The sequence below is a fragment of the Phyllostomus discolor genome, chromosome 14 (genome assembly GCF_004126475.2).
Source record: "Phyllostomus discolor isolate MPI-MPIP mPhyDis1 chromosome 14, mPhyDis1.pri.v3, whole genome shotgun sequence".
Lineage (NCBI taxonomy): Eukaryota > Metazoa > Chordata > Mammalia > Chiroptera > Phyllostomidae > Phyllostomus > Phyllostomus discolor.
The window spans coordinates 7,654,513-7,668,001 of NC_040916.2; the positions used below are offsets into that span (position 1 = coordinate 7,654,513).

General features: G+C 47.7%; 1 protein-coding gene across 1 annotated transcript in view; it reads right to left on the reverse strand.

Moving 5' to 3' along the window:
* PLXNA2 (plexin A2) overlaps positions 1–13,489 on the reverse strand; it is a 211,449-nt gene that overhangs the window by 170,035 nt on the left and 27,925 nt on the right. Inside the window, exon 3 of the mRNA XM_028530930.2 lies at positions 8,660–8,842. Coding sequence (XP_028386731.1) covers positions 8,660–8,842 — 183 coding nt within the window. The remainder of the gene's footprint in view (positions 1–8,659; positions 8,843–13,489) is intronic.

Sequence of the window (13,489 nt, forward strand, 5' to 3'; positions counted from 1 at the left end):
ACCACCTGCATTTCTGTACCTGCTTCCCCAGATAGAAGAACACATGATAACAAGAAGAAAAGAGAAGTTCAAGTAGCTGCAAACTTTTAGCTTTGCCATCTTTGGACTACACAAATGACCTAAGTGTATGCTGGGCCCATCTCCACCTGAGATATTTGTAGCTCTGGTTCCAATTCCCACATCTTCCCTTTATTTACCCTGTGACCCTGAGTAAGAACATAATCTGAGTTTCAGTATTACCATGTGCAACAGAGCAGAGAAATAACCCAACCCTTCCTGTTCATTTGAAATGTTATGGGATTAATGAGATAATAAAAACCAACCAATCTGGCTGGGCCTTTGAAAGAAAAGCGTGATAACAGCAATACTAGTGAGAGTCATGCTCACGGTGAGAGCGGTAATAGCAGCAATGGCTGCCGTTTATTAAGCACCTACTGTGCATCAGCCTCTGTATTAGGTAACCTTACATCCCCCCATGTCTGACGTGCATAGCAATCTCACAGGGTAGCATTAGTAGACCAGCTGAGGAAACTGAAGTCCCCCAAGATCACACAGTTAAGCTAAGGTGAGCTGTGTAGCACTACAATGTTATCATTGCCTCGGGAGCATGCAGAAGGCACAGAGTGGCCCTGTTCTAGTTAGTTTTGTAAAGCTGCAAGAGTGGAATCGCCAATTCCCTGGCCCTGCCCTGGGGGAGGGGCAGTACATATTGTTCAGTGATAGGGGACTGGGAAAGCTCTTGCTGGTGACTAATGCAGCTGGTGCCAAGGTCCAGCAGGATTAGATTAGTTCGGCTCAGCTGGTCTAGTCTTCTAAGTATATTTTCCCATGACTCAGGGCAGGGGGCAGGGGGCAGGGGGCAGGATTCTCTTCCTCCATCTGACCTTGCAAACATGTCACTAAAAAGGAGGCTGCTATGACAGCTCCACTTCCCCAGGGAGCCAGAGTAGAGTGGGCTTTGGGGGTAGGGGGAGAAAAGCCTCAAAAATGTTGGTGATAATCATGAAAGCACCTTTGTGCCAAGCACTAGACTAGGTGCTTGATTGCACTTACAATGACCATGCAAAGTGTTCATTACTCCCCACTCCACAGACAAAAAAATTTGAGGCTCACAAGTAGCAATGGTAGTAATATTCAAGTACACATATGTCCCAGCTCGGCACCATGCTTTCATTATTCTCCTTTATGTTAGGTTTTATTTATTTATTTTTAGGCAGAGAGGAAGGAAGGAGAGAGGGAGAGAAACATCAAAGTGTGGTTGCCTCTCATGGGGATTTGGTCCGCAACCCAAGCATGTGCCCTGACTGGGAATCGAACCAGCAACCCTTTGGTTTTCAGGCCGGTACTCATTCCACTGAGCCACACCAGCCAGGGCCATTCTTCTCCTTTTAAAACATACTGTTTTGTGTTTACTTATACATTTTTTGTCTGTCTTCCCACGTTAAGATACAATCTTCATTAGGACAGGCAATTTTGACTGTTTTGTTCACCACTATATAGCCAACAAATGGCACATAGTAGGTACTCAATAAATGTTTGTTCAGTAACGGATTACTTCATTAAATCCTCATTATAGTCTCATGAGGCAGGTGTAACTGTCCTCATTTTACACTGGAGGAAACTGAAGCTCAGAGGTCACACAGCCAGTCGGCTGGAGTTAGTAGGATAACATCCCATAACCTCATACACTCTTTGTTACGGAAATAATTCGTACTTGAAGGCAAGAGGATGGCACTAGCTGGTCTTTGGAGGTCCCTTTCCACCCTACTCCACAGGCAGGTGAGGCTCGATGGCCTAAAAGGGACTGCATCCCTGTGGCTTGTGCCTCCCCAAAGCTGAGAGCACTGTAACATTAGTACCTTGGCCTCTTGGAAATTCTGCACAGCCTATTTGGGTCACCTGAATTCTGTGAGCTCCACCCCTCCCTCACCCGTCCCTGAAACACACTTCCCTGTGTTTCACCTGTCCTGTGATTAAAGCCCCGAGGGGTAAAATCCTGGATGTGAGGCAGCCTGCTGAGCACACAGACTGATGGATTGTCCAAGATGGAAGCTTTTTAAAGAGCTGCACAAAAGGTGCAAAAAATAAATGAATCTTCAGTGTCTCCCTTTGAGCATGGCTCTGGGAGATCACGGCCTCCTCCCCTGGGGTGAGCTGGGGGCCTGGATAGAAACCTACACCCCCTCTCTACACCTGTCATGGTCAAGCAGGGGGCAGGAGAGTGGGGCACTCTGTAAATACTCTGCCTTCCCTGTGCCAACCAAATGCTGCCTTTCCCAGCTTTCAGAAGACAAGTTCTCCGGACTCAAGAGGGCTATAAAACAACCAAACAAACAGCGAGTTTGGCGGCAGGAGCCTGGGCAGGGAGCCAGACTCATTCCTAGGGCCGTGGTGGTTAAGTTCCAAGCCACCACCGGCCCCTAGCATCAGGTTCCGGGGAAGGGGGAGAGGGTGTCTTCTCCCAACCCCTGCTCCCCCAACCCCAGCACTGCTGAGATGCTCAGGGAGTTAGGGCATCAGTAGTCACAGGTGCCAGGAGAGCCACGAGGTCTCCTAGAACTGGACCCGCAGCCCTGGCTGTTTACAGGATCCAGAGTTCACACTGAGAGACGAGTGAATCATTTCCACTCAGAGGAATGAGTGGCTATTGTTTGGTGGGGTTGGCACCAGGAGAAAGGCATGATTCTCAGCCCTTCATCCAACTTGGCCTTCCGTCTGCCAAGACAACTCCACCCCATGAGGGAGTCAAGTCACAGGTTAGGAACTTCTTTGTGTGTTTTGGGAGGGAAGTATAGTCGCCAATGTCAACATCGCCAATGGAGGAGCCATATAACCCTGGGCCAGGTTCTTAACATCTCTGTGGCTCAGTTTTGCACATCTGTAAAATGGGGCAGAGATGCAGACAATGGACACCCCACTTAGTTGGAGCATTTAGGGGGAAGACGGCGAGGAGCTTGGAAAGGTATCTTGTAAGTAATCCATGTTATCAAATAACTGAGCAATAATCCCAGGGCCTGAGAGAGTTAAAACCTTCATGCTCTCAATGGATTCCTTCCAGCACCCAAGCTGCTACTACAAGAAGCTTACAGTTTTCCTGGCCTTGCTGAGCAAATTGTTGGTGAGCTTGCAAAGAGAAGAATAGGACTGGGACGTCAGGGCTTCCTGTGGGCTGCAGACCGGAGACCTTGGATTGCTATGTCCCTTAGGAAAAGACTGAAAGAATTTTCCTCAAGAATTTCACAGGCATTTCTGCAGCTGGCTGTTGGCTAATGGGAAATAAGGTGGTGCCAAAAGAGGCCAGTCCTGCCCACACCCCAGAATTTGAAAAGAGCTGTCTCTGTGGATTTGCTGACATGTCCAGGAGGTCTATACACAGAGGCCTAAAAGGGGAGTGGTCTGCTACAGACATGCCAACCTCTGATCCAGGTAAGGTAATAGGCCCCCACATTTTCCTAGGGCTCTCCAGTAACAGCATAAGTGCCAGCCCCTTCTTCCACCCCAGGCAACATTTCTGAGAGTACCGCTCCTCCCTCTCCCAAATGTTGTTAACCAGCAAAGTCATTTCCTATTACGCATCAGCAGTTCTCTTGTTCCCTGGAGTCCCACCGCCACCCAACCTTCCTGCCTCCTCCTCCCCGTCCAGCCTATCCAACACACAATAACTTCCTTCCTTTGTGTGCCAGCCACGTCAACAGGAGTCACTCTTGGAGTCTGATCTATTCCAGTCTGTGCAGATAGGTGTCTGGCAAGGAGAAGATACCCAATAACTCGAGATAAATTTAATGAGCACCTAATGTGTGAGAGATGTTGGATTGGACATGGGGGTGGGTGAAATGAATACAAAAGGAGGGTCCCTGTCCTCCAGGACCTGTGACTCTCAAGTGAGGTGGACACATTTGTACTTGCTCCCTGTCAGATGCTGTCAGAGCAAAACTACGTGCCACGAAGAGCCCGAGGAGGGTGATACTCAGATGCTCCAGAGGACAGTGCAAGACACATCGCCAGCCCTTAGGCAGCAGGCAAGGTTTCCAGTGGGGAGAAGGAAGAGAGAGCCAACACTTCCTGTTGCTGTGCAAGGTCCCAGGGGGCTAGGGGGCCTGGACTGAGGCAGCAGTTTTAACAGCTGCAAATGGAGAGAAGGAACCATAGGAACTTTGCCCCAAAGAGGAAGGAGGGAGGGACTCCTTCCTCTCATGTCCTGGTGGCTTCTACCTTCTCCTGTGCCCCATGGTTTGTGTTTCAATGGCCTCCTGGCTTCCTCCCTTCAACCTGAGATGCTGAATTAAATGAGTTTACAGTTCCTGTTGCCACTGCTCATCTTCCATCTGCTTTCTTATTAGCTCCCAGCATCTCTTCTCTGGCTTCCCACAGCCTGCTCTTAGCCAAGAGGGATGTCATTGTAGTCAACCCTGCCCAGCACACCCTGCTGTCGCTGCCCGAGCTCCTGCCCTCATCAGCTTGGCGAAGCCTTTTCCTGTCTGTGCCAGGCACCTACTCCTTGACCCTGAGGGCCTTTCCACCACACTCTGAGGGCAAGCTCAAACCCAGTCATGATTTCAAAGCCCACACCTAGGGGCCTTGGCCTCTGTCTCTGCTCCTGTGCCCTGCCACAACCTGCCTGCCTTTCACCTACTACTACCAAGGGAAGCAGAGAAAGATTAGCAGCAGAACTGAAAAGGTCATATGGTTAGTGGAGGAGCCCCCTCTACAGCTTCCCTGATCTGTGACCATCCAGTCTCTGCTTGAATATTCCCATTGACTGGGACCTCACTCCCTCTTGAGTCTGCTCTTTCCATTATGGAACAGTCTGGCTGCAAGAAACTTCATTTTTTTAAGTGGAACTCTAATCTACTGCCACTCCTACCCATTGGCTCTATTCTGCCCTCTGGCCCACACCAAATAAGTCTGACTCAACCTCCACAGCTTAATGACGGAGCGTGCAGGTTGTGAATCCTGGGTCTGCCATTTACTTGGTATGGGATCTCAGAGGCGTTCCTTTACCTTTCTGGGCCTCCATTTCCTCATCTGTAAAACAGAGATAGTAATAGCACCTACCTCATGGAGTTCTATACATACTAAGTGATTTAATAGATATAAAGCTCTTAGAGTAACGCCTGGCACATAATACGTGCTCAATAAATTACAGGATCTGAAGAAAACTGTCTTGTCTCCTCTTTTACTCTTCTGGCCTTGGCTTAACACCCTTTTAACAATTTTCTTCGTGCAGCACGACTTCCACCTCCTTCCAATTTTTGTTTATCTCACACTTTGGTTGGCTTAAGGTCCTCTTCCAATGTTATCTCCAGCGTGGAGCCACCACTTCTCATGACCTGGACATTGTCCTGTTAGTGTGCTGAAGACCAATTAACTTTGTTCATTTGTATCACACAGGTGACTCCTGTCAACCTTGTGGTGAGTGAAAATCCCAAGACCCTTCTCACTTGCTTCCGGGTTCTCACAGCACTCTGTCTCTGCCTCCCACTGCACCAAGTCCTGCGAGCTCCCCCGTGCACGCTAGGCCCTCCTTGCAGATGCTTTGAGTCTTCTCAGTGTGGCCCCCAGGGTCTAGAGGGCCCTTCTCTCACAGCCCCCCAACTCAGACATTGATCTAGTTCAGTCTTTAAGCAAAGCCTGGTAATCTTCCCCTCTGATAAAGCCTTCCAAGTTTATGACTCTATTGCAGCTGGTTTCTCTGGAATTGTTCCATCTGTGTGAAGCTTCACCTGTCTTCTTACCACCTATACATACTGACCCTTAGCCTCTGCAAGCATTATATATCACCCATCTTGGTTTTGAGGTCCTGTCCTTTTCCGGCCTGTTTCTTCTGCATGTTTGTGGCTCAGAAGGGGGTGGCCTTGAATGGTCTATGAGTAAGTACGTGACATAGCGCATAACAGCACCTCATGGTCATGTACTCCTCATGAGTCTCTGCTTCCTCTAAACTTCTCCACTCAGGGACATCCTATTCCTGTGGACTGCAGTGGATGAGGGCCGGGCAGTCTGACAGACGCCTGGTCAGGCAGGGAACAAGTGCGTCGTTCTGACACAGCGTGCTTCCCCCCACCCTACACTCTTAGCTATTTTTTTACTTCATTTTCCTTCCTGTGTTGAAAGAGCCATGGGGCCTGGACCATAGAGAGGTTTCCTGGGGACATTCCATAAATTCCTCATGGGCCATTTCTCTGGAGTGGGATGGGTGGGTAAGTGGGAGGCCAGCGGGAACCGGGGTGTGAATGCCAGGTGCCTCAAAGAAGTGTGGGTAGAAAGGAAGGGCGAGTTGCACAGAGAAGAAAAAGGGGTACTATGAGCTCATAGAAATAATCCAAGAAAGGCAAAGTGAAGAGTGAGAAGGAGCTGCCAACTTGCAGGTTGGGACAAGCTGTGGGCAGCCATGCTCCCAGCCTTGCCTTCGAACCTGCGGACTTGCCTGCATTGCGACTTGTCTGCCAGGGTTTGGAGAACTTTCCCTGCTTGGGTGTGTGGCTTGGAAAGATGCCCCAAGTAGCCTCTGAGTGTGCTGTGCAAGATGCACAGAGATATGGGGAAGGTCATCACAGGGTCCCTTTGAGTCTGGCTGGGTTATTCTTCCTTTATTCAGTTCTCATCCAAGTACTCAGCAAACACTAACTCCTTAACTGAGATCTAAGAACAAAAGGAGTGGAAGCACTAGCCCCTGGAAAAGTCTTTATGAAGCCTGGATCCAAAGATTGTTCTCAGCACCCATCCCTGGGTTCTGTGTCTGCTTCTTTAAGTAAAAATGATGTCAAATCGGGTGTCAGGGCAAGAAGCAACTTGCCCTAGTCTCTAGGCTGGGACAAGCTACTTTTATTCTCTGGTCCTCAGTTTCCCTGCTGAATAATGAGAATATTGAGCCAGAGGATCTCTAAGTTTCCTTTGAGAATGGTTCTATTTTTCAAAACATTTTTGGGTCCTAGCCCATGGGTAGCCACACAGTGAAAAAATTAGGTAGAAAGAAGGAAATGAGTAAGAAAAAGGCATGGACCCTGCTTTTAATAAAACTTTCAAGAAAATAAAGGAGACAGAGTTACATGAACGACCCAGAACACCTATGGCTACTGTTGGTCCCCAGAAAGCCTTTGTGCGGTGTAGGGAAAGGTGGTCTCTATAGGCAGACAGATTAATAAAAAGGGCCCTTCTGGCTGAATGTTTATACCCCAGGGTACGTGCCTTGACAAGGATAGCTGAGGCTGGATTTCAACTCCCATAGGCCCCTTGGCCCAATGCCCCCATGCAAGGACCGGTCTACCCAGCCATACAGGAAAGCCTGCTGAGCAGGGAAGTGGCCAACCTCAGAGTCCTATCCTGGCAGAATATGCCACTTTTAAATTTTAGTGAAATCTCATAAGGCAGCTCCTTTCCTCCTGCACTTTGGGAAAGCAAAGGCAGAGACGACCACACTCATTCTCTTTCATGTGCCTAAAAGTCAAGCCAGGGTCCCCAGTCCCAGGCAGAGTAGACGACCCAGACCAGGAAAAGGTAGTAACCTCCCCACCAAGTGAGAAAAGGGTTAATGGCATTGCTGTCATGAGAAGCTGAAGAGGTCTGGAGGGTTCAGCACCTCTCGTAAACCCAGGCCAGTTCTTCTCGCCTCCCCTGGCAGCAACTCAGAACGAGCAGATGATGGAAATTCTTCCTCAGGCTCCCTCTCTGCCCTCCTGCTTTCACATCCCAAACAACTCCTCTCCCAGGCTCTAACTAGATTAGGAGGAAAGAGCTATAGGGGTGATGTCAACATCAAGTGTGAGATGGGGTGAGGTCTTGCATGTGCTTTGATCCACAGGTGGAGGGACTGGGGAAAGGTGGCAAGAGGGTAGGTTGGGGAAAAGGGGATTAGCTGGGACCGGAAAGAATGCGGCCGCTGTAATCCCACATAATGAACCCAACTGTGCTCCGTCTCCACATCCTAAGCACTAGACAAGCAGGTACAAGCTACTGGCTTCAGCCTGCCGCACAAGAGGCCGCCCGTGCTGCCAACCCAGACAGCCCATGCTCTCCAGTGGGCAGAGGGGCCTAGGGCAGGCATGGGTAAGATACCTACTTCCTCTAGGAAGCTCAGGTGTTGGGGGTGGAATGGGGAAGATGTTGTATTTGCAGAAATAGAAAAGACAGAAGCATGTCTTCTTAGCCAGGCACCATATGCCCTCAGAGAAGCAGCCCCACCATTTGCCTATGTTCTTAGAAGAGAGACCCATAATCTGCTTCAACCAGCCGCTTTGGACTCCACAAAGACTTTTGACCAGCACAATCAACTCTCCAGGCCGTGGGAAGGAAGTTGTGATGTTTGGGATTTATGACAGAGAATAAAAAAATCAAGTTGTTTTTATTAGACTTGGAGATAAAGAGTGAAGTACTTTTCTCCCTTAGGCAGATGTACCTTCCTACTTCCCTGAAGTGTGGGCAATATTGGAATATATTTGTATTTCCTTGACCACTCATTGACAAATGCTTGGGGGAAACAGCTAGAAGAGAAGCCACAAAATTAATTCCTACCTACTCTGCTATCCAGCACCTTCTACCAAGAAAATTAAGAAAATTAGAGTTGCCTGTAGTTAAAACTCCACCAACAGCTACTTTGCAGAAGGGGCTCCCAGCTGAGGAGCTGAAGGGCATCAGTGCATTGGGACTCACAGACTCTTACCTTTTTCAGCTTGCCACTCTTCGTCCCCACAAAAACCACGCTGTAGCCATTGTAGACGTACGAGGCCACTGATGTCATGCGGTCCCGGCTGGTGGTGTACAGGGTCAGGCCCTCCACTGGAGTGGAGCCTCCAAGTGGCTGGTTGATGTCTAATCCACAGAAGTTGTCATCAATGGGAACGGGCTGGAAGGAAGAGGAGGAAATTGGGATGAACAGCAGCAGAGTCATGGCGGTCAATCTATAGCTCATCCCTAACCACCAGCCCTGGGACATTAGGCTTCAGAGAAGTGTGACATGGGTGCAGGGTCCTTACACGTGCTGCAAACAATGTCTCTCCACCTGATCCATGAAGTCCACAGAGGACCCTATGAAACCAGGGAGAGGAGCAAGTAGCCTCCCTCACTTACCCATTCCCTTTCTGTCAAGGGCTCCAGGGGTCATTTGTAAAGCTGGTTGCTTAAATTCATCTTCTGATTATTTTAATGTCCCCAGGGACCATGCCACTTTGTGGCGATCTTTCTATTTAGACAGCAGAGATTCGGTCTAGAGACAGCATCCCAGCACTTCTACAGCCTGGAGAGAATTTCTTATTTATTTCTTGGGATGCAAGGCCTCCCTTCGGGCATCAAAACTTTTAAGCCAACTATTCACCACATTCTATACTAGGAATAGGTGGAAAAGGGTCATCCTAATATTGAACAGAAACTTATACTTTGAAAAATTTACTTAATGTATATAAACCTCAATTTCTTCATTTGTCAAACTATCTGCCCACCTTTCTGAGAGAATCATTGAGGAGCAAAGGAAATGATACATGCAAGAGAGTTTTAAATTACATAATGATTTCCGCTATTGTATGGTACAGGTCTTCAGCCATGCTCAGGGGATGTCCTTCCTATGACCAGACTTTTGAAGAGAGTGGAGGTGTGCCTCTGTGTAAAGAATATCTTTCAGGAGAGACTAGGGCACTTTTGAAAGAAGTCCACCTTCAGCAAATGAAAAAATAGCTGGACAGAAAGTAGAGAGGTTTGAATTCTAGCTTCTCCTTTACTGCTAAGTATCTCTAAGCATAAATTGGACCAGTAACATCCTGCCTGGGGGCTTTTGGGGGGGGTGGGATGTTAAATTGATTATTTCTAACATCTCATGCAGTTAATAAATAAAAAAGACTATGCCTCCTTAGAACAGGGGCTGGTAAAAGGCTTGTGTTCTCTGCAGAGTGCCTATTGTGGGGCAGGGCTGTGATGGGTCCTCTGAAATGCCCCAGCTGACTATGCAACTGGAATCCTGTGGGCAAAGGCTGCAGACTCTGGGCCAGAAAGAGCCCTGAGTCATGTTTCTTCTGGGTCTGGAAATGCATCCCAGAGGAGGAAGGAAATGACTGTTCCAGCATAGAAAGCATCATGGAGAAGAAACCTGCAACCTATTCCCTTCAACCTCCTCCTTTCACGCTTACCAGGAAAGAGCTGGCTGGTGCATCACTGGCCCTCATTTCCTTGGAATAACTGGTTTGTAAGCCAGGGCACGTAATTGTTAAGCCAGGGTCTTCCCTTCCATTCCTCTCTGAGGTTCACAGAAACAGAGACTTGTATCTTGTGGTCCCTTGGTGTTTTGTAGAGAGCTGATGCTCCTGCTACTGGTAGGAACAGAGGTGTTGCCCTTGTATGTGTGAGTTTACATGTATGTGTACTCTCTAAGAAAGAGAACTAACATCTAGGTTAAGGATGACCTTGAACTCTGTGAAGTCTGGTAAGATGGAGCCATCACTACCCCCTAAACACATCCCTCACTGCAGAAGCGATGAGCTTCTCAGGAAGGGAGTAAAGCAGGGGTACTCACGAGGGATGATTGTACATCTCTACATTCAGTGACATCACACTGGTGGTGCGCAATCAGCTATGACGGGAGCATTCACATCATGGAAATTAGCAAATGCTTCTAATCAAGGCCCCGCCACCACTACCACCACTGTGGCCTGCATAGAGCTAGTTGTTTAATATTTACCAGCACATCCCTGAAGCCAATGTGGAAAGTTCTTGTTCCCTAGGAAGACAGGCCAGAGGAGCAACTACCACCTTTTGCATTTTTTTCTTATCTTTCTTATCCCTACACCACAGGCAGCAGGTGCCCCGGAAGACTCTGAAGAGGTAGTCCTGTCTCCAGGACCATCCAACCACATGGCCTGTGTCACATACCCTCTCTGGGCCTTAGTTTTCTCATCTGTGACATGAAAGGATTGGACCAGGTAACCGTCAACTTTCCTTTCAGCTCTGAAAGTCCTCAGTTTCATGGTTGCAGTTTATTTCCCACTTTCTCCTGGGGCCAATAAGGCTGCAGAGTCTGGACACAGAGATAGACCGAGCCAGATTCTGAGGAATGATGACAGAAGCTAAAATCTGCTGATGATTGTGGATTTCTCTACATTGCTCCTGAAAGTGGAAATGCCAGTCCATAAGGAAAACAGTTTGTTCTGAGCCTAAGCTCTTGGGACTGGCTGACATTTTTCTCTCTCCTCTAAATTGTCAGATACTCCCAAACACCTGATGCCCCTTCACTTTTCCTCAAATGATGAGATCTTGGAGTATGGCTCTCCTTAAAGCAGCATGGCTAGACAGAAATAACTCAGAATTGTGGTAGGCAGTTAGACATACATGAGCAGAGCAGGACAATAGTCAGATACAGAAGGTCACCAGGGCAGAAGGCCCCGGGTTCCTAGCAAGGGACAAAACTGGTAAAACAAGGACCTCTCCTTGAGCGTTACCTTTCCTCCCCTAGCATATCACTAGTCATATAGTTTAGGCCCCCTGACCTTTCATATCACTGGCCATGCAGTTTGGACCCTCTCCTGACCTTTTTGACCCTGGCATGTTGCTAGTCTTGCAGGTTAGACTTCCTTTAGAGGGAGAACAAACAAGGGGACTAGAGAATAGCCCTTAAGCATTAAGCCCCGAGGCCCAGAGAAGCCACAAAATCAGACAAGCTACACCATGGCTGACATTAGGACCAACTGCATTGACTAATGACCCCTTGCCCTGGCACCAACCAATCAGTATAGACCATGACCCTGAAGAGACACACCTGGAAAGCTGATGAATATTCTACAGGGATCTTCCCCTGAAACCCAGATAAATATCCTCAGGATGGAGGGCCCAGTGCCAGGGAGCACGCCCTAACCTTTCCCCACCCCCTTACTCTAGGCACATTTTCTTTGCTTCTCGCTCCTAAGCTCCAAGAGCCCTTCTTTTGCCTCTGTAACTGGTTCCCTGAGCCCATTTCTTCTACAGCTGACTTCTTCTACCTCTGTGACTTTCTAAATAAACTTTCTCTTATAGTTTCAGTCTCAACTCTGAATTCTTTCTTAGCCAGAACTCAAGCACTGAGGTTGCTGATCCAAAGTCCCATTTAATTCTCTGCTAAAACCTGGTGCTGTTTTCGTCCCCATTACCAACAGACTCAGAAGTTGTATGGGCTGAACTGAATTCAGATCCTTGTTTTATCATTTATATTTGTGTGGATTGAAGCTATATTGTTTTTATGAGCCTTTGTTTTTCCATCTGTCAAATGGGGATGATAATCCTTGCTTCATAGAGTCATACGGAGGATCAAGGGACATCTATAATAGCATAAACAATAAAAACATAAAATAAATTCCCAGAACAGTCTTTAATACATAGCTGCTATTTAATGAATGATAGCCCCCTTCCTACTCCCTTTTAGGAAAGATTAAATCCTTCATCTGAATGTTCCATGTTTGTCCAAAGATCATGTCAAAATTAAGCCCTGGGACCACAGCTTCTCTCACCAACGCTTAGCCCTGTCTAAGGCCACCAAACGCTTCTGGATCCTCGCCTGGGGCTCCTTGGATTATGAGGGGCCCCTCCCATAGCACCCCTTCTCACTGGGTAAAGGCTGCACTGGAAGAGTGTGATGCTGAGGGAAGGAAGGTTGGGGATGGTGATAAGGGGCTGTTTTCTCTGAGGTCCTGGTCTCACCTGCTGTCACCTCTGTCCCAGGGCCTTTGCTGCTCTTTGGTCATTAGCCCAGGCTTGTCTCTCTGCAAGTCACTGGAGCCAGAGAAGGGTGTCAGCTTCCTCTTCTCTCTGGCTCAGAAGCAGGCAGGAATCAGCAGTTTCCTCCTGACAAGCTCCCCTCTGGGCAATAGGAACCAGTCGGGACACTGCCAGTGGGGTTAACCCTTTCCTTTCCTCTGCATTTCTCCTGATTGGTTGGAGCCATAGGTTACAGAGTTTTAGTGCCATAAAAACCTGGAGATTATCTAGCTCAACCTCTTCATTTTACAAAAGTGAAATAACAGCAAATAACTGGTTGTTATTATGATTAATATTAATAATTACAGCTGCAATTTATTGAATGCTTATTATGTGCCAGGTATTATGCTAAGCACTTTATATACATTTTTCTATTTGATCTTCATAAGAGCCATAAAACAGAGTGCTATTAGCTCTATTTTAAAGATGAAAAATTATAGTTTAGACCAGGTGCACAGCTTGTGCAAAGTCATACAGTTTTAAGAGGTAGAACTGATCTTTAACTATAAATCTGTTGGACTTCAAAGCCTATAGCCTTAACCAATATCCTATCATACCAAGCAAATGACAGTGGAACCAGAAGCAATATCCTATCATACCAAGCAAATGACAGTGGAACCAGAAGCATAGAAGAAAGAGGCATCTGCTTCCTTGCTTTAAGAAGTGTTTTTTGGTCTCAAGAGCAGGCACTTGCAGTTTCAGGTACTCAGAAGGCAGCCATATGGGTCCCTTCATCTCAGACATTTCCTCAGGCTGCAGATCCAGAGTCAACAGCACTTTG